General features: G+C 44.7%; 1 protein-coding gene across 1 annotated transcript in view; it reads right to left on the bottom strand.

Moving 5' to 3' along the window:
* LOC306891750 (uncharacterized protein) overlaps nt 1–18,312 on the bottom strand; it is a 209,039-nt gene extending 190,727 nt beyond the window's left edge. Inside the window, exons 1-2 of the mRNA XM_079452248.1 lie at nt 18,183–18,312; nt 17,950–18,001 (exon numbers count right to left, since the gene is read on the bottom strand). Coding sequence (XP_079308374.1) covers nt 17,950–18,001; nt 18,183–18,253 — 123 coding nt within the window. The 5' untranslated portion in view covers nt 18,254–18,312. The remainder of the gene's footprint in view (nt 1–17,949; nt 18,002–18,182) is intronic.
* Between the last annotated feature and the right edge of the window lie 3,688 nt (nt 18,313–22,000).

Raw genomic sequence — 22,000 nt, 5'->3', positions numbered from 1 at the left:
CAGATCAAACCACAACCTGAGAAAGTAGTTATAATGTCTGATTTTGAAGAAATTGATGGCAAAAATTTGGAAGAAACCGTTCAACACCTTAAAACATCAACCTGCGCCCTTGACGCACTTCCCACATCTTTTTTCAAAAGTGTGTTAAACTGTTTAGAAGCAGATCTCCTAGATGTGGTAAATGCCTCACTTCTCTCTGGAAGTTTCCCAAACTCCCTGAAAACTGCTGTTGTCAAACCCCTCCTGAAAAAGAGCAATCTGGATAAGACCATATTAAACAACTATAGACCGATCTCAAATCTTCCCTTCATAGGTAAGATCATTGAAAAAGTTGTCTTCAACCAGCTGAACAAATTCTTAAGCTCAAACGGATACTTTGACAATTTTCAATCTGGGTTCCGCCCGCATCACAGCACAGAGACAGCGCTCATTAAGATAGTAAACGACATTCGCTTAAGTACTGATTCAGGCAAATTATCTGTGCTGGTCCTACTCAACCTCAGTGCTGCATTTGACACGGTCAATCACAACATACTTATAGACAGGCTGGAAAACTTCATCTTTATTTCCAAACGCAATGACTTCAGTTTTGTCTTTGTTTAACTGAAGAAAGTTTTGGCACATCCAACTATTTATTTCATCAATGCATTTGAGCAGGGAGTCAATGGGGCTGTAATCGTTAGGCGATAGGGCTAAGTATATCTGTGTGTCGTCTGCATAGCTGTGGTAAGCAATTTGGTTATTTCTCATTATTTGGCTCATTGGGAGCATGTACAGGTTGAATAGGAGAGGTGCAAGAATTGAGCCTTGAGGGACTCACTCCGCATGTCATGGATGTCCACTCAGACTTATGGTCACCTAAAGCCCTGTGGCCTGGTGGTTAGAGAGTTGGGCTTGTGATCAGAAGGTTGCCGGTTCAAATCTCAGTGCCAGCAGGTCATGACTGAAGTGCCTTTGAGCAAGGCATCTTACCCCTGATTGCTCTTCAGTAATTTGCCACTGTAAAAAAACTACTTGATAAAAGCGTCTGCCAAATGAATAAATGTAAATGTGAACGCGTACCTTCACTCTAAAGGTCAAACAACAAAAAAATCAAGTCAGGAATCTCGGTGTGTCTCTAGAGTCAGACCTTAGCTTCAGTAGTCATGTCAACGCAATAACTAAATCAGCATACTATCATCTGAAAAATATTGAAATAATTAGATGCTTTGTTTCCAGTCAAGATTTAGAGAAACTAGTGCATGCTTTCATCACTAGCAGGGTGGATTATTGTAATGGACTCCTTACTGGCCTCCCCAAAAAGACCATAGACAGATGCAGCTCATACAGAACCCTGCGCAAGGATTCTGAGCAGAACCAGAAAATATGATCATATCACACCAGTCCTCAGGTCTTTACACTGGCTACCAGTTACATATAAGATAGATTTTAAAGTTTTATTACTGGTATATAAATCGTTCAATGGTCTAGGACCTCAATACATTGCAGATATGCTCATTGAATATAGACCCAAAAGAACACTCAGGTCATTAGGATCGCATCAGCTAGAAATACCAAGGGTTCTCTCCAAGCAAGGAGAGTCTGCATTTAGCAGCTGGAACCAGCTTCCAGAAGAGATCAGATATGCTCCCACAGTAGTCACATTCAGATCCAGACTCAAAACACATCTGTTTAACTTTGCATTTAATTAATGTGCACTGTGCCCTTTGACCGTCCGACTATTTGTGCTGTACTTTATTTTATTTATTATCTATTCTAAACTATATTTTATTTTATTTTTATTCTTAACTGGTTAATTTTTATTTTTCTTATTTCTTCTAAACTATTTTATTTTATTTTTTTATTCTTAACTGGTTAATTTTATTTTTCTTATTTCTTCACTGTTTTATCAAATGGATATTTTTTATTTCTTCTATGTAAAGCACTTTGAATTGCCATTGTGTATGAAATTTGCTATACAAATAAATTTGCCTTGCCTTGCCTTTGACAGCTTTGATTTACATTTACATTTATTAATTTGGCAGACGCTTTCATCCAAAGCGACGTACAAGTGGCACATTACTGCAGAGCAATCAGGGGTAAAGTGTCTTGCTCAAGGGCACTTCAGTCTCAGTCTGCTGGCACCAGGGCCGGATTGGGACTCATTTTCAGCCCTGGAGTTTCATGCCTTAGACCGGCACACTTTAGTTTACGACTGACTATATTAAAATAATGATAATTAAAACCTCAGAAAATAAGACTGCAATAGCGCACTGTTCTCTACAGCCTTTTAATTCATTGTATTTTTCAAAAATATCATAATTTCCAATTCAGTGAAAATACAGTAGCCTAAGTTTTGCTTCACAGTGAAGATATATTAGAACAGTAAATAGCCGGACAGTATCAGAATCAATTTACTTAAAGAATTAGTGTTCATAAATATCCAAACATTGAAATAATGAAAAAAATCTAAATTAAAAAAGATTCAAATAAAATGTATTGCACTGTCTAATGACACTATAATTTATTTTAATGAAACGTCTGCTTTACAACTTCAAATATTTTTCACAAATATGAGGACATTAGTTAAAGAATAAATCTATTTGACTTGTTTTCACAGTATAACTTTCTAATGATTGTTTCATCTCTTTTTCCTCTGCATAAGTGTAGCTTCAAGGAAACATGGACAAACCTAAAACATTAATAAACGCCTAAGCAGAGCACTGGTCTCTGAAACTTTATCTATCACGGGTTCAATGTGTAGCCGGTCCCACTCGCCCCGCTCAGCGCGGGCTTCGAAACAACGTCGGTCCGAATGGGAGACGGGCGCAGGCTAAAGACCGCAGTCTCTAATTTCTGTTGCTAGAGCGTCTCTGTTGGTCGGGGAGTGAGGCTTACACACTGCACTAGATCTACACTGTTTCTACACTAGCTTGCACCCTTTACAATTGTCCAAAGACATGAGAATTTCTTTCATCTGCTGAAGAGCTACAAGAAAAAGTTTGATACATGAACGGTGGTGGAACAGATCCAGAGTAGGTACGGGAGAGTGACTTTTTTCCTTTTTGGGATGGTACCACTAGTCGTTGTTCTTTTTGGGATGGTACCACTAATCACAAAAGTTCAGATCCAGTTGTGTAAAGATGATTCTGATAAACTTATGAAGACCTCCATTTACATAATACATACACATGTTTAACTTTATTGCTTTAAGGATTTTCTTACTTTAGTGTCTTCAGTTTACAGTTTGTATTCTTCAGTCCATCAGAGAGCAGCTTCACTCCTGAATCCTTCAGAATATTGTCACTCAGGTTCAGTTCTGTCAGACTTGAGGAGTTTGATCTGAGAACTGACGCCAGTGATGAACAACTTTTCTCTGTCAGATTACAGCCCCTCAGACTGAAAGAGAAATAACAAAACAAAAGTGTGTTAAAACTTTAGTAATAAATTTATAATCAAATCAAGTTGATCTCATTTCAATGAAAGCTTGAAAACTTTTATGAGTGACAGTGAACTTCAGTAAAACATGATGTGTGTGTCCAGAAACACAAGAACAGTATGTCATGTTAACTTCATGTATATGTAGATAAACTTTCTGTATAATATAATTACATTTATTAACTGGGGAAATGTTTTTATCCAGAGAGATTTACACATGAGATTAATACAAGAAGAATGAATTTATCCAAGAGAAAACATAATACAAGTAAAGTGACCACATCAAATTTACACAAGAACAAGAGTGAAACAGCAAAAATACTCGACAGTCACTTGAATTAAACTAAATTATAATTTGATCAGTAACTCACAGTAGTGTCTGTAGTTTACATTGAGGATCCTTCAGTAGATCAGAGAGCAGCTTCACTCCTGAATCTTCTGGATTATTAAAGTTCAGATCCAGTTGTGTCAGATGTGAGGGGTTTGATCTCAGAGCTGAAGTCAGAGCAACACAACCTTCAGATCCAATACTGCAGTCAAACAGACTGAAGAGAGAAGAAAATAAATGAAATAATGACAATAACATTTAGACAATCATTAAAAGTACAATTATTTAATATATTTTAATTATTTCATATATTATTCACCAATGTATCAAATTATTTCCCTTTTTACAAGATACAAGTGATAAATTAAATGATTGTAAATCACAATAATATCATGAATAGTTTAATATAATCAAGTTAGTTATTAAAATGATCTCAGTATGGTGATAATTCTGTATGAATCTGAATCAACAGAGAGTCATTGACTGACAGTCACTGTTGAGTCTCTTACATATAAAGATGATTCTGATAAACTTATGAAGACCTTCATTTACATAATACATACACATGTTTAACTTTATTGCTTTAAGGATTTTCTTACTTTAATGTCTTCAGTTTACAGTTTGTATTCTTCAGTCCATCAGAGAGCAGCTTCACTCCTGAATCCTTCAGTTTATTGTCACTCAGGTTCAGTTCTGTCAGACTTGAGGAGTTTGATCTGAGAACTGACGCCAGTGATGAACAACTTTTCTCTGTCAGATTACAGACACTCAGACTGAAAGAGAAATAACAAGATAACAGTGAAGATATAAACACATCAAGAGATAATGTTTGAACAATGAGAATCATCTGCACAAGAGCTGAAGCAACATCTGCACCTGATAGAGAATCACTGCAAGAACTGAACCCTGACAGACGATTATAAATAAAAAACAAATAAATGAAAATCAGAAAAAAGCCACAAGAGAGCAGCTCTCACTCTATAGATGCAGTGAACAATTCCATCATGTTTTATTGTGTCTCTGTAGGACATTAACTACAGTAATGTGGACTGTTAGATGTTCAGGTGAAACTGCAGGTAAATGACTCACTCAGCTGTTCTGGATGCTTTGATCACTGGCAGAAGCCTCAGAAGACATTCATCTGATCGATCATATTTCCTCAGATTAAACTCATCCAGCTTCTCTTCTGAGTTCAGTAACACAAACGCCAGAGCCGACCACTGAGCAGGAGAGAGACGGACTCCAGTAAGACTAAACTCATCTCCTCTGTTCACATATGTTTGTACTTCCTGCACTAGAGAATGATCATTGAGTTCATTCAGACAGTGAAACAGATTGATGGATTTCTCTGGAGAGAGATTCTTTCTGATCTTCATCTTAATGTACTTGACTATTTCCTGTTTACTGTCAGAGCTTCTTCCTGTCTGTGTCATCAGATCTCGTAAGATTGTCTGACTGGACTTCAGTGAGAGACCCAGAAGAAATCTGAGGTAAAGATCCAGGTGTCCGTTCTCACTCTGTAAGGCCTTGTCCACTTCACTCTTCAGTAAATCACTCATGTTTGATCTCAATCTGCTGAAGTTTTCTGATGTTTGCTGAAGAAATGACAGAAACTTGAACAAAGCAGCGAGAAACTCCTGAACGCTCAGATGCACAAAGCTGAACACCTTCCCCAGGTTCAGTCCAAACTCCTCTCTGAAGATCTGAGTACAAACTCCTGAGTACACTGACGCTTCTCTGACATCAATGTCACACTCTCTCAGATCCTCCTCATAGAAGATCAGGTTCCCTTTCTCCAGCTGTTGAAAAGCCAGTTTTCCCAGAGACTCAAGACTCTTTCTAGCCTGCTGAAGATCTACCTCACATTTCCCATCATACTTCTGACTCTTCAGTTTGATCTGAAACATCAGGAAGTGTGTGAACATGTGAGTGAGAGTCTTGGGGATCTGTGCTGGACTCTCTGCTTCACTCAACATTCTCTGGAGAACAGTGGCTGAAATCCAGCAGAAGACTGGGATGTGACACATGATGTACAGACTTCTGGATGATTTCATGTGTGTGATGATTCTGTTGGCCAGACTCTCATCATTGATTCTCTTCCTGAAATACTCGTCCTTCTGAGGGTCATTGAATCCTCGTACATCTGTGATCAGATCAACACACTCAGGAGGAATCTGATTGGCTGCTGCTGGTCGAGAGGTGATCCAGATCAGAGCAGAAGGAAGCAGATTCCCCTTGATGAGGTTTGTCAGCAGCACATCCACTGACGCTGATTCTCTGACATCAAACAAACTCGGATTCTTTGAGAAATCTAGAGGAAGACGACACTCATCCAGACCATCAAAGATAAACACAACTTTATAATCATCAAAGTCTGTCGATCTCAGTTCTGTTGTATCTATGAAGAACTGATGAAGAAGATCCATCAGACTGATATTTGTCTGTTTGATCAGATTCAGTTCTCTGAAAGGAAGTGGAAATATGAAGTGAAGATCTTGATTTGTTTTTTCTTCAGCCCAATCCAGAATGAACTTCTGCACAGAGACTGTTTTTCCAATTCCAGCGACTCCTTTAGTCAGCACACTTCTGATGGGTTTGTTTAGTTCAGGTGAGATTTTAAAGATGTCATTACATTTGATTTGTGTTTCTTGTGTCTCTGATCTTCTGGATGCCGTCTCAATCTGTCTCACCTCATGTTCATTATTGATGTCTTCACTCCCTCCCTCTGTGATGTACAGCTCTGTGTAGATCTCATTCACAAGTGTTGAGCTTCCTTGACTTGAGATTCCTTCATTCATTCTCTGGAATTTCTCTTTTAGTCTGGATTTGTGTTTCTTCATGTTTAAAGAGGCCAATTCTGATAAACAAAGGGAATAAAAATAAAAATATATTATTCTAATACGATTAGAAAAAATATATATATTTGACCTTAAGAGTGTTTTAAGATTTTGCTGATCATGACATTAGATGAACACAAAAAGCTTCATGGTTCTATTGTGTTGATTTATTAACTGTAAATGTATTTTCACTAATAATCATCAGTAAATACAGACACTGTGTCTGTTCGTCTGAAGGTAAAGTGATGTCATAGTCACATGACTGAGAGCTCTTACTGGTCTGTAGTTTGTCAGCGAGGTCTGTCTGCTTCATCTTCCTCAGGACGTTCAGTGTGATCTTCAGAAACATCTCTCTGACTCTGATCTGATCTTCATCATCCTCCTCTTCTCTCTCAGAGCATGATGGGTAATCTGGACTCAGTAGACTCTTGAAGATCTTCAGCTCTTTCTTCATCAGAGAGATGAGTTTGTGCTCAAGCTCCTGAAAACATTGTTCAAACACACATGATTTAGTTTTCTTTTGAGGGCAGAAAAAGGTTTTAATGCTCATTTTAGTGAACACAGTTTTTTCTAAATTGCTTGAACCTCATTTCATGAAACCTGTAACACATTTAAACACTATAAACACACATCAAAACTACACAAACAAAATCATATTTTCTTTCATTCATATTTTGCCTTCAAATGATTCTCAAAGCATCAAATACACATCAGCATTGATAACACACTGAGATCTATTTCAAATCAATATGATCGTGACTTCTTACTACAATGAATCAGTTTGAAACTAAACATCTAAACATGTTTCAGAATCATCAGTAATAATAACAGTAATCTGTGTAAAGATGCAGTACGACTGACAGTAAAATAATCTCATGTAACGCCCATATGAAAAGACAATGCAGAAAAGCAGAGCGCTTGTGGCGGAAGACAAAACTTGTAGTCCATTATAACATCTACAAAGACACCATCCATGCTTTCAATATGGAACTAGGCAAAGCTAGGCAGACTTTCTTCTCAAATATTATAAACAGCAACTTTAACAACACCCGGACTCTTTTCGCTACTGTAGACAGACTGACAAACCCCCCAAGCCAGATTCCCAGTGAAATGCTCTCAGACAGCAAGTGCAGTGAGTTTGCTTCTTTCTTCTCTGATAAAATCAATAACATTAGAAAGGTAATCAGCACGTCCCTGAGTAGCGCTGGGGTCAGACAGATCAAACCACAACCTGAGAAAGTAGTTATAATGTCTGATTTTGAAGAAATTGATGGCAAAAATTTGGAAGAAACCGTTCAACACCTTAAAACATCAACCTGCGCCCTTGACGCACTTCCCACATCTTTTTTCAAAAGTGTGTTAAACTGTTTAGAAGCAGATCTCCTAGATGTAGTAAATGCCTCACTTCTCTCTGGAAGTTTCCCAAACTCCCTGAAAACTGCTGTTGTCAAACCCCTCCTGAAAAAGAGCAATCTGGATAAGACCATATTAAACAACTATAGACCGATCTCAAATCTTCCCTTCATAGGTAAGATCATTGAAAAAGTTGTCTTCAACCAGCTGAACAAATTCTTAAGCTCAAACGGATACTTTGACAATTTTCAATCTGGGTTCCGCCCGCATCACAGCACAGAGACAGCGCTCATTAAGATAGTAAACGACATTCGCTTAAGTACTGATTCAGGCAAATTATCTGTGCTGGTCCTACTCAACCTCAGTGCTGCATTTGACACGGTCAATCACAACATACTTATAGACAGGCTGGAAAACGTCTCGGTTACGTATGTAACCTCCGTTCCCTGATGGAGGGAACGAGACGTTGTGTCGACAGAATGGGGTTTGACTTGAGAACCTACCTTCTCTGACTGACTTGAACAGGCCAATGAAAATTGGCGAATGAAATTTGCATGCCGGACTCCGCCCCCGGATATCCGGGTATAAAAGGGAGCCGGCGTGCCGCATTCATTCACCTTTTGTGCTGAGGAGCCTGAGGATCTTGCCCCGACTGCTGCAGCGGGCGGCCAGTGTTGTGGCATGAAGGACACAACGTCTCGTTCCCTCCATCAGGGAACGGAGGTTACATACGTAACCGAGACGTTCCCTTTCTGTCGGTCTCTCGACGTTGTGTCGACAGAATGGGGTTCCTCGGAAAACGCCACAGCGCTGTGCCGCGTCACAATTCCTCGCGAAGCGACGCTGACTGGCCTGGGCGTGTCAGACGTGAGCGCTAAGCATGAATTGCAACCTTCCAGCGGAAGGGAAGGAGTCCAGAGCTTTCAAAAAAGATGGGAGCCCCTTCCACCGGCCGTCACGGACGGCGGCCTAGTTCTCTTAACAGCGAGAAGCCGCCCGGCACCGTAAGGCCACTGGGAAGCGTCATTCCCCCCTGAGGGAACGCGCTACGGAGACCACTTCCTACCGCAGGGAGGAGCTTTAGTGGAGATTCACACACGGTCTCACCGGATAGGGGAGAGCACGTGGGAGACATGCAGACACGAGATGGTGTCGCGAGCAGGTGAAGTACACCTGGGAGAGGTCATGGGCCATCGATTGAGAGCCATTCATGAGAAGACATCAGACGGAACCGCCCTGTGGGGGGGTTACTACGTGTGGAGCACTAGGCCTTGTTTGAGTCACTGCTAGAGCTCAGAAACAGGCCAAGGGAGGCAGGGCTGCTCCGCCGAGCCCGACGCCGAGGAGTGCTTAGTGATGGATGGAATGCCTACTCTTCGCCCACGTGGGGGGAAGAGGGGAGGCTGGATAGCACCACGTCTCACCTATGGAGGAGTGCTATCGCAGGCGTACGCCCACCGGCTGCCGGACTTACCTGGCGGTGCTTCGTAAGACTCTGGCTGATACCGGTTCCACGCGGAGGCTGTAGAACCTCGCGAAGGTGCCGGGCGTAGCCCAACCCGCAGCTCTACATACGTCTGCCAGAGGGGCGCTCTGAGCCAGTGCCCACGAGGAGGCCACACCCCTGGTGGAGTGTGCCCTCACTGCAAGCGGGCACGGGAGATCCTGTGATCGGTAAGCCATTGATGGCGTCCACGATCCAGTGCGCCAACCTCTGTTTGGAGACAGCCCTCCCCTTGTGCTGACCTCCCAAAACAGACAAACAAGCTGCTCAGAGCTCCAGACGCTCTGCGTGCAGTCCAGGCAGAGGCGCAGCGCGCGCACTGGACACAACACGGAAGGGGTTGGGTCTTCCTCCCGAGAAGGGAGCGCCCGCAGGTTCACCACCTGGTCCCGAAAGGGAGTGGTGGGAACTTCGGGCACGTAGCCAGGCCGGGGTCTCAGGATAACGTGAGATTGACCAGGCCCGAACTCTAGGCAATCCGTGGCCACGAAAAATGCATGTAGGTCCCCTACCCTCTTGGCGAGCGCCGCTAGGAGAGCCGTCTTCATCGAGAGATGAGAAAGAGCGGCATCTCTGAGGGGCTCGAAGGGGGGCCTCTGGAGGCCCGCCAGGACCACATTGAGGTCCCAAGAGGGAACGGAGCGCGGACGGGCCGGATTCAGCCTTCTCGCGCCCCTCAGGAACCTAATGACCAGGTCGTGCTGTCCCAGAGACTTCCCACTAACTGGCCTGTGATGAGCGGCAATTGCGGCTACATACACCGTCAGCGTGGAAGGGGAGAGATTGCTCTCGAGTCTCGACTGCAGGAAGGACAGCACGCTCCCGATCGAGCATATCCGTGGGTCTTCTCCACGAGAAGAACACCAGGACGAGAAGAGGCGCCACTTAAAAGCGTATAACCGCCTCGTGGCTGGGGCCCTAGCCTGAACAATGGTCTCTACCACCGCTGGGGGTAGACCACTCAGGATCTCCTCGTCCCGTCCAGGGGCCAGACATGGAGGTTCCAGAGGTCTGGACTCGGATGCCACAACGTGCCCTTCCCCTGAGAAAGGAAGTCCTTCGTCAGGGGAATCGGCCAGGGGGGAGTTGTCGTCAGGAGCATTAGCTCCGAGAACCAAGTCCGGTTGGGCCAGTAAGGCGCAACTAGTAGCACTTGATGCTCCTCTTCCCTGACTTTGCACAAGACGTGTGCAATGAGGCTCACTGGGGGGAAGGCGTACTTCCGCTTGTCCCGCGGCCAGCTGTGCGCCAGGGCATCCGTGCCGAGGGGGCCCTCGGTCAGGGAGTACCAAAGCGGGCAATGGGTGGTGTCCAGGGAGGCGAACAGGTCCACCTGTGCCTGCCCGAACTGCACCCAAATGAGCTGGCGCGGGGGTGGAGCCGCCACTCTCCGCGGGGCGTCGACTGACGAGAGAGCGCATCGGCTGTCTGGTTCAGGTCGCCCGGGATGTGCGTGGCTAACAGAGACTTGGTCACCTGCTGGCTCCACAGGAGGAGGCGTCGGGCGAGTTGCGATAGCTGCCGTGAACGAATACCACCCTGTCGGTTGATATATGCCACGGCAGTCATGCTGTCCGACCGGACCAGCACGTGCTTGTCCTGCACGAGGGGAAGGAACCTCCTCAGTGCAAGCAGCACCGCCAACAACTCTAGGCGATTGATATGCCAGCGCAGGCGGGGGCCCGTCCAGAGACCCGACACTGCGTGCCCGTTGCACACAGCACCCCAACCCTGCAGGGAGGCGTCTGTCGTCACCACGACGCGCCCCGAACCTGCCCAAGAGGGACCCCTGTCCGCAGAAAGGTCATTGAAGACCATGGGGTTAGGGTGCGCCGGCCGAAGGGCGTGATCGCGACGCGCCTGTTGCCGGTGTGCCACGCACTCCAAGGAACTCTGCTCTGTAGCCAGTGCTGTAGCGGTCTCATGTGCATCAACCCGAGGGGGACCACCCCCGCCGAGGACGCCATGTGTCCCAGGAGCCTCTGAAAAAGTTTCAGCGGGACCGCTGGCTGCTGCCTGAAGTTCCTCAGGCAGGTCAGCACTGACTGGGCACGCTCGGAAGAAAGACGTGCAGTCATGGAGACAGAGTCGAGTTCCATACCGAGGAAAAGGATGCTCTGCACAGGGGAGAGCTTGCTCTTCTCTCGGTTGACCTGTAACCCCAAATGGTCTAGGTGCCGGAGCACCAGGTCCCTGTGTGTACACAACAGATCTCGCGAGTGCGCCAAGATGAGCCAGTCGTCGAGATAGTTGAGTATGCGCACCCCCTGCTCCCTGAGGGGAGTGAGGGCGGCCTCCACGACCTTCGTAAAGACTCGAGGAGACAGGGACAGACCAAATGGGAGGACGCGGTACTGATATGCCTGTCCCTCGAAAGCGAACCGTAGGAACGGCCGGTGACGAGGGAGGACGGACACATGGAAGTACGCGTCCTTCAGGTCGATCGCCATGAACCAATCCTGACGCCTGACGGACGTCAGAATGCGCTTCTGCGTTAGCATCCTGAACGGCAGCTTGTGTAGGTGCTTGTTCAGGGTACGCAGGTCCAAGATGGGGCGCAGCCCGCCACTTTTCTTGGGGACAATGAAATACGGGCTGTAAAACCCGGAGTACATCTCAGCCAGAGGGACGAGCTCGACCGCCCCCTTCGCCAGAAGGGTAGCGACCTCGGCCCGAAGCACGGGAGCATCTACTCCCACTGATGTGAAGAGGACGCCCCGAAACTCGGGTGCGCATAGCCGAGACGGATCGTTCGCTCTAGCCACCGTGCCGGTCTGGGAAGAGCCAACCAGGCTCCCAGGTACCGAGACAGGGGGACCAGAGGTTCGATCTGATTCACTGCCCCCGTGGGGGGTGGTTCGATGGCTGGCAGTACGGCTCCCTCGACGCGGGGGGGGACCCCGGGGAGGAGAGCGGCTCTGCCGAGGTGCCTGTCGGGCGATATCGCGGCATACCGCACCGTCTGACTGAGGGTGCTGGTGGCCACTGAGAGTATACCCAACCGTGTGTCTCGCCGAAACACAACGTGGGGTTGCCGAACACCGTCCTGCGGAGGGTGAGAGCGGCTGTGAAGAAGACCCAGGGAGAGAGAAAGCTCTTTCTGTGAGAAAGTGGGCACCAGGCCCTGAAAAGGACCCGGCTGGTGTTGCTGGGACGGGGCAGGCACCGTCCCAGTCCGACCCTCTAGCGATGTAGTTGCCAGGGTCGGGCCCGGTGAACTCGATCTCCCTGGGTTCACCCCGTCAGGAACGCTTCTGCTTCCGCGGAGGTTGGTGACGGGATGGTGCTCTCCTCTTCGACGTCCTTCTCCGGGAGGCCGCCTGTGCAGGGGGCGCTGGGGCCGGAGTCTGAGTCGGAGAGGGGCGGGGCTGCTGGGAAGCAGACGCCGCGCGGGACCTCGACGGACGATAGGCGGCCGGGTCGCGGCGGGGCAGAATCGCCTCCGTCTGCTTCTGTACAGTCGAGAACTGCTGCCCTCGACCGTATCACCAAACAGCCCACCCTGCGCGATGGGAGCGCTGAGAAAGCGAACCTTCTCAGCGTCCCGCATCTGTGCAAGGTTCAGCCAAAGGTGTCTCTCCTGGACCACCAGTGTGGACATCGTACGACCCCAGGGCTCGCGCCGCCACCTTTGTCGCCCGAAGAGCGAGGTCAGTGGCAGTGCGGCAGTAGCCCAGGGTCGGACTTTCCCTCGTGCAACTCCTCCAACGCCCTGGCCTCCTGCAGGATGGCCATGGCGCGAAGAGCCAAGGCAGCTTGACCCGCAGCGTTGTAAGCCCTCGACACCAGCGATGCCGAAAACTTACAAGCCTTGGAAGGGAGCCTTGGTCGATCTCTCCAGGTGGCAGCTGTCTGCTGGCACAGGTGCACCGCGACTGCACGTTCCACCTGAGGGATGTCGACGTAGCCCTCAGCTGCCCCGTCATCGAGGGAAGTCAGGGCGACCGAGCTAGTCTGACGTGCACGCGCCGAGAAGGGGCGTTCCAGGTCCGACTGAGCTTCTCATGCACTTCCGGGAAGAATGGTACCGGTGCCGACCGTGGCTTAGCGTCACGGCCGGTCCCCAGATACCACGTGCGTTGGGCGGACTTACCTGGCAGTGCGGTGCACTGCAGCCCAACACTCGCGGCCCGGGAAAGCATGGTTGACATCTCAACGTCCGCTTCATCCTGAGCTCGACCCCCCGGAGGGGGAAGCTCTAAGGAATCGTCAGGGTCGGATGCCAAGAGGACGCCCTCCGATGCTGCGAGCGACATCTCATCGTCGTCACGCCCCGTGTCCGAGTACGTGACGGAGGAACAAGGCGGCGTACCGCCTTTTCCGAGACGGTCAGACGAGCGAGGCGGGGCGTGAACGGTCCGCGAGCCGATGGCTGACGGATTGAGGCTCACGGTAATTCCCCGATCACCCTCGGTGCTCGCCGAAGCGGACGGCAGGGCTGATGCCACTGCTGCCGCAGAACGGGAAGCACTCGAGGTGGCGGCTGATTCTCGGAAGAACGCAGCTACCCGTGAACGCAACGTCTGAATTACCATCCGCGCGCAGTGACGCAACGTCTGGACAGCCATCCGCGCGCAGTGACGCAACGTCTGACTAGCCATCCGCGCGCAGTGCGGGCAAGATGTATCCACAAACGCTGCCTCAGCGTGCTGGAGTCCCAGACACACGAGGCAGACATCGTGTCCGTCCCCTTCCTCGATGAGTGCGCCGCACCCATGAGCACAGCGGGACATGCCGCGCTGAAGAAATATTAAGCCCTGAAAAGGGCTCGCTCTTTAGAGAAATGCCTTGGAAGTTGCCGAGACGCCCAGGGGAAGTCACAGGAAAAGGGACAGTCCGCTGCACCACGTCGTAAGACCAGCAACACGTAGATAGTATCTGCAGAGTCGTCAGCATCAGGATGCGAAGGCTCCGAAGAACAAAAGGTGAATGAATGCGGCACGCCGGCTCCCTTTTATACCCGGATATCCGGGGGCGGAGTCCGGCATGCAAATTTCATTCGCCAATTTTCATTGGCCTGTTCAAGTCAGTCAGAGAAGGTAGGTTCTCAAGTCAAACCCCATTCTGTCGACACAACGTCGAGAGACCGACAGAAAGGGAACTTCATCTTTATTTCCAAACGCAATGACTTCAGTTTTGTCTTTGTTTAACTGAAGAAAGTTTTGGCACATCCAACTATTTATTTCATCAATGCATTTGAGCAGGGAGTCAATGGGGCTGTAATCGTTAGGCGATAGGGCTAAGTATATCTGTGTGTCGTCTGCATAGCTGTGGTAAGCAATTTGGTTATTTCTCATTATTTGGCTCATTGGGAGCATGTACAGGTTGAATAGGAGAGGTGCAAGAATTGAGCCTTGAGGGACTCCGCATGTCATGGATGTCCACTCAGACTTATGGTCACCTAAAGCCCTGTGGCCTGGTGGTTAGAGAGTTGGGCTTGTGATCAGAAGGTTGCCGGTTCAAATCTCAGTGCCAGCAGGTCATGACTGAAGTGCCTTTGAGCAAGGCATCTTACCCCTGATTGCTCTTCAGTAATTTGCCACTGTAAAAAAACTACTTGATAAAAGCGTCTGCCAAATGAATAAATGTAAATGTGAACGCGTACCTTCACTCTAAAGGTCAAACAACAAAAAAATCAAGTCAGGAATCTCGGTGTGTCTCTAGAGTCAGACCTTAGCTTCAGTAGTCATGTCAACGCAATAACTAAATCAGCATACTATCATCTGAAAAATATTGAAATAATTAGATGCTTTGTTTCCAGTCAAGATTTAGAGAAACTAGTGCATGCTTTCATCACTAGCAGGGTGGATTATTGTAATGGACTCCTTACTGGCCTCCCCAAAAAGACCATAGACAGATGCAGCTCATACAGAACCCTGCGCAAGGATTCTGAGCAGAACCAGAAAATATGATCATATCACACCAGTCCTCAGGTCTTTACACTGGCTACCAGTTACATATAAGATAGATTTTAAAGTTTTATTACTGGTATATAAATCGTTCAATGGTCTAGGACCTCAATACATTGCAGATATGCTCATTGAATATAGACCCAAAAGAACACTCAGGTCATTAGGATCGCATCAGCTAGAAATACCAAGGGTTCTCTCCAAGCAAGGAGAGTCTGCATTTAGCAGCTGGAACCAGCTTCCAGAAGAGATCAGATATGCTCCCACAGTAGTCACATTCAGATCCAGACTCAAAACACATCTGTTTAACTTTGCATTTAATTAATGTGCACTGTGCCCTTTGACCGTCCGACTATTTGTGCTGTACTTTATTTTATTTATTATCTATTCTAAACTATATTTTATTTTATTTTTATTCTTAACTGGTTAATTTTTATTTTTCTTATTTCTTCTAAACTATTTTATTTTATTTTTTTATTCTTAACTGGTTAATTTTATTTTTCTTATTTCTTCACTGTTTTATCAAATGGATATTTTTTATTTCTTCTATGTAAAGCACTTTGAATTGCCATTGTGTATGAAATTTGCTATACAAATAAATTTGCCTTGCCTTGCCTTTGACAGCTTTGATTTACATTTACATTTATTAATTTGGCAGACGCTTTCATCCAAAGCGACGTACAAGTGGCACATTACTGCAGAGCAATCAGGGGTAAAGTGTCTTGCTCAAGGGCACTTCAGTCTCAGTCTGCTGGCACCAGGGCCGGATTGGGACTCATTTTCAGCCCTGGAGTTTCATGCCTTAGACCGGCACACTTTAGTTTACGACTGACTATATTAAAATAATGATAATTAAAACCTCAGAAAATAAGACTGCAATAGCGCACTGTTCTCTACAGCCTTTTAATTCATTGTATTTTTCAAAAATATCATAATTTCCAATTCAGTGAAAATACAGTAGCCTAAGTTTTGCTTCACAGTGAAGATATATTAGAACAGTAAATAGCCGGACAGTATCAGAATCAATTTACTTAAAGAATTAGTGTTCATAAATATCCAAACATTGAAATAATGAAAAAAATCTAAATTAAAAAAGATTCAAATAAAATGTATTGCACTGTCTAATGACACTATAATTTATTTTAATGAAACGTCTGCTTTACAACTTCAAATATTTTTCACAAATATGAGGACATTAGTTAAAGAATAAATCTATTTGACTTGTTTTCACAGTATAACTTTCTAATGATTGTTTCATCTCTTTTTCCTCTGCATAAGTGTAGCTTCAAGGAAACATGGACAAACCTAAAACATTAATAAACGCCTAAGCAGAGCACTGGTCTCTGAAACTTTATCTATCACGGGTTCAATGTGTAGCCGGTCCCACTCGCCCCGCTCAGCGCGGGCTTCGAAACAACGTCGGTCCGAATGGGAGACGGGCGCAGGCTAAAGACCGCAGTCTCTAATTTCTGTTGCTAGAGCGTCTCTGTTGGTCGGGGAGTGAGGCTTACACACTGCACTAGATCTACACTGTTTCTACACTAGCTTGCACCCTTTACAATTGTCCAAAGACATGAGAATTTCTTTCATCTGCTGAAGAGCTACAAGAAAAAGTTTGATACATGAACGGTGGTTTGCAGAGACAACTTTGTTTTGTACGGCTGCTAGCATCTTGCAGTGCTCCTATTCCTAACTACCTTAACGTTAGCTTACTGGCCGTCTCGTCGTTTTCATTTGTTTTGAGAAAAAATGTGGTCAGCTTACAACATTTGGCCGCGTCAGTTTCCAGAGCTTTCTTTATTTTTTATTCTGGCCTTTTCAGCGTCGCCTTTGCGCTTTCTGTCATCCGTTTTTATTTCTGACGGTTTTTATTTTGAGCAACTTGCAGTGGCGCTGTCGGGGGCGGGGCCAGGGAGTCAAAAGATAATCACGTCATCATTAACCTGCACGCTGCACTCTGAGTGGGGCTGCGAAAAAATAGGAAATAAAAAAGAGTGGGGCTGCGGAAAAATGATAAATAAAAAGATGAGGGCTGCTGTGAGTGAAGGCAGCCTAGGGAAAGCCACATTTCAACCGTGCCATACCGGCCCTCGCGGCCTAAAAAACTGACCGGCCCACCGGGAATTCTCCCGGTGCTCCCGATTAGCCAATCCGGGGCTGGCTGGCACTGAGATTCTAACTGGAAACCTTCCGATCACAAACCCAACGCTCTAACCACTAGAACACCCTGATTTTAGCTGAGCTTATTAACATATTTTGGGGTAAAATTATTTTAAAGCCTCATTTGAAGAAGAGCATCTACATTTCTGAATAAACTGTGAATGAAACATGATATTGAATGTAAATCAAACGAATGTAAAATAAATGATTGTTAATCAAAGCAAAATACTAAAATAGAAAATACTGTAAAAAATCCCTAATAAATATTTATATATAAATGGTTGTTATACAGTAGTTGCACACAGACACACACACACACACACACAGACAAACGCGCACACACACACACACAAACACACACAGACAGATACACACACGCAGACACACACACAGACACACACACACAGACACACACACACACACACACACACACACACTCACCTGGAAAACAGACTCCATGTGCTTCCCTTTGAATGAGACATTTGTTGTGTTTCTGTAATTGTATATGGAAACAGATATTTAATTTATTGTTCAGTGAACACATGGATTAATGTGTGTATCTGTCAGTAAAGTGTTCAGTGAATATCTGCAGTAACATCAACAGCACAGACTCAGATCAGAGAATAAAGACTGATGAAGTGATTTACTCGTCTAAACCATCAGACTGTTCTCACCTCACATCTGGATCATCACAGTCTCCTGGACTGAAGTTAAATGGATGACCCATTGATCGATCACTCTTCATGGACACACAGCTGGGTTTAGGAGATTCTCCACCAGTCAAACTAAAACAACATTACAACACTTTACTTCATGTTCAGTTTTATGCATTATTCAATAAAGCACTTGTATTAATGAGATATTTCACACAATAATAATACTTTATATAAATGATAAAAAAAATTCTATATAATTCCTAAAAATATCATTAGTAAATGTGTAAAAACAAAATGTTTATTTACAAAATGTCTCTACATTTGAATGCTTATAAAACCAAAAATAATAAATGAAACTAAACTGAAACTATTTAAACTAAAGTAAGTTATTAAACACAAACTCTTACATCTGTCAGATCAAAACACATCTAACTATAGACAATAACACATTTAAGTTTATTAAAATCTTTCATTTCTCACCTTTTGGTCTCTTTGGAGAGATTCATGATGAACACACAGTGTCAGAATATAAAGAGTTAATCTCAAACCTGTAAAGAAAATACTGATGTGTTATGTGTCATCTCAGAAATACACACTTCTTTCCCATCAGTCCGTCCACAACATTGAGCTTCACATTTGCTCTTAACAGTGAAACTAAGTTTTCAAAACGTCACTTTTAATGTTTTGAGTTTATAAACACACTTCCTGATTCCAGAAACAACACAATATTCAAGACAGTTCTTCAAGCAATAAACTTAATGTGATGTTCAGATCAAGACGATATTAAATCTACTGAATAAACATGAGGCTGTTTATACTTACTGTGTTTTTAGCTTCTTTATGGTTTATTTTCTTGAACGAGGCTTTGCTGTAAAATGGCTCCTGCTGTAATAGTTTCACTTTCACCTGCAGTTACCTGTGAAGGAGGAGGAGCCACCAAACATGACAGACTTGTTCCACAGTCAGATGATATCAAAGTACCGCGAGCGCATTCAGACCGAAGTCCACTAGTTAGTGACCCCTGTGCTAAAGGTTCTTCCTCATGTAGGCAGTAGTGTGACGTCTCTCCAGGAACCTGCTGAGTGAAACTCTTCACAATATGAATACTTATGAAGTTTATTCTCCAGTGACGCTCTTTCTCCAGTATGGATTATGTGATGCTGCTTAACTGGCTCTAATACTCACACCACACTCAAACACTTCACTTCTCTTCATTAAAGTGAAAAAAAAGTGAAAGTGACCTATTTGTCAGTTATGGTGAACCATACCTGAAATGTGACCTCTGCATTTAACCCATCCAGTGAGTAGTGAACACACGCACAGCAAGTGGTGAACACACATACACCCGGAGCAGTGGGCAGCTATCACTGCAGCGCCCGGGGAGCAAGTAGGGGTAAGGTGTCTTGGTCAAGGGCACCTCAGTCGTTTCCTGCCGGCCCTGAGGATGGGACTGGCAACTTTCTGGTCAGGAGTCCAACTCTCTAACCATTAGGCCACGACTGCCCACATTATGGATTTACTAGCAATTCTTACTATCGTCATTCAATAAAAAACATATTCCAAAAAAAAGGCTTTACATTGTTTTCTCTGTTTATTTAAAAATACATGTTTTATCACTCATAACAGATAAATGGTGTTTCTCCAGAATGTGAGCACATATTGAAGGTCTGGGAACCATGATGGCTTTAAATGAACGGCCCGTGGGTGAGACGTCTGAGGCTAACTGGGTAATCTTCCTCCACTGAAGATGTGTTTGGGCTCTCCAGTGAATTATCTTGTGGACAGTAAGCGCACTATTGTGTCTGAAACTCTTTCCACACTGAACACATGAGTACAGACGCTCTTCAATGTGAGTTCTTATGAGCTTTGCCAGTCGGTCTTTGTATGAGACTGTTTTCCACACTGAGTGCAGGTGAACATCTTTTCTCCAGTGTGGACTCTTATGTGCATGTGAGAGAACCAACGTCAAGGTAAGTGATCCACAAGCTCAACTCATAGACGCTTGATCATTTATTTCTTCCTCCAGACGACAAGACATAAAACAAAGATAAACAACATCAAACTAACAGAAATGACTTGACAGGACTTATAAGAGAAACAGATTCAACCAGACCATCTGCCCCTTTCCTTATAAAGGTATTAGACGAGACCATTTAACACAACAGGGGATAATTACACAATTCTCAACATTAACAACTTTAACATGGGTTTTATAAAATAAGCATATCCACAATAATCGATAAACTCAAGCACTAATTTATACTCGATTTATCGGCTTAAAAAACAATCGCTTGAGAAACTGTTGTTGAATTCTCCCCCCGGCTCATCGGTAGATGGCTCGTCCCGGCGGAACCAAGATCGCATAAGTTTCTTGCTCCTGTCCGGACTCAGATCTTTGTCACCCCGGAACTTTCTCCAGCAGCCTCCTTCAAGGACTCCAACGCATCATACCGGTAAACTCAACAAGAAATATGTTTTCAGAAACAGTAGAAGACAAATATATTGTAAACTATTTGCGGGCCTACAAATCAGTGTCCATGAGAACTAGTTTAACAAATGAATAAAGCAAAACTTCACTAACATTGTCTCGTGTGGTTCTTACAACTAATATTCTCCCGTGTTACACATATAAAGGAAAACAAATATTTAATATCATTTATGTGTGTCTGGATCTGTGAGTGACGTGTGTTTGTGATGTTTCATGCTCTATAAAGGTCTTTTCTGTCATCTGTCATTGTTTGTTTAAGAGAAATATCCATATTGATGTCGAGCTTCAAACAAGAAACACTTTTACCAGTTACAGAAAGTTTATGTGAGGGACATTTCCCTTTACAATCCTGCCCTTGCACACTTCACCTATGATCGCTTACAGATAGTAAATAAACTTACAGGTTTATATTTCTCAAAGCAAAGTTTGTTCGCGATCTAAATCTCAACACTGCGCAAACTTCAATACTGAAAATGGCCACAAGGTGGCGCACATACACATGACAATCTGAACACATGAAACTAAAGGTTGTCGGTGTTTTAACACGAGGCTCAATATTATGCGTGTGAATTATTTTCTGATTGTGACAAATCTTATATCAATATTTAGTTTAAATTATTAACTTATCATAACAAACTGTATATTGTCAGAAAGGTCTAGGACACTAGAATGCATATATGATCAGTACTTTATGAAATTCATAAATGACAAGATTGTGCGTATAAAAGTGTTTAGTGTGTTCTGGTCTTAAAAAGCCTCCTCACAACATTATATCCAGTAATGAAAAGGCAAGACAGTCCGCTATGAATCGGTGATGAGGGGGATTGACATCTGGGTTCTAGGAACAGGCTTTAGGCTGAATGTGGATCATTTTTACACCAGACCATCACTGTTCCAGGATCTCCATCAAAAAGGCTTCTGGACCTGCGATGGATCCAGAAAGTGCTATCGATCTCTATTTGACCCTTTTGTGGATATCACAGTGGTCAATGCCTTCATACTGAACCAGCAGCTGACTGAACACCAGAACCGAAGGCAGATGACACAGAAAGATTCTGGGAGGCTCTGGATCTGGAGCTTACAGACTGGAGGCCTCAGAATCAAAGCTGCTCCTCTTCTGCTCCTTCCACCTCCTCTTCTGTTACAACTATTACAACTTCTAAAGTCCATTTCATATCCATTTCTTGTTTTTTATTTGTGTCCATTTGTCAAAGTCAAAAGAGGAAAAAAGCATCTCAATGTGTTTCTTTAATGTTAAATGTCATACCAAGTAACTAAGTTTTCCAGCATTCCAGTGACATTTGAGAAGAATTTGAGTCTCATTGTATGTTTTAACACCTGATTACTG

This window comes from Barbatula barbatula (genome assembly GCF_947034865.1).
Source record: "Barbatula barbatula genome assembly, chromosome: 3".
Taxonomy (NCBI): Eukaryota; Metazoa; Chordata; class Actinopteri; order Cypriniformes; family Nemacheilidae; genus Barbatula; species Barbatula barbatula.
Note: the sequence above shows the minus strand (reverse complement) of the source record. Positions and strands in the feature narration are given on the sequence as shown.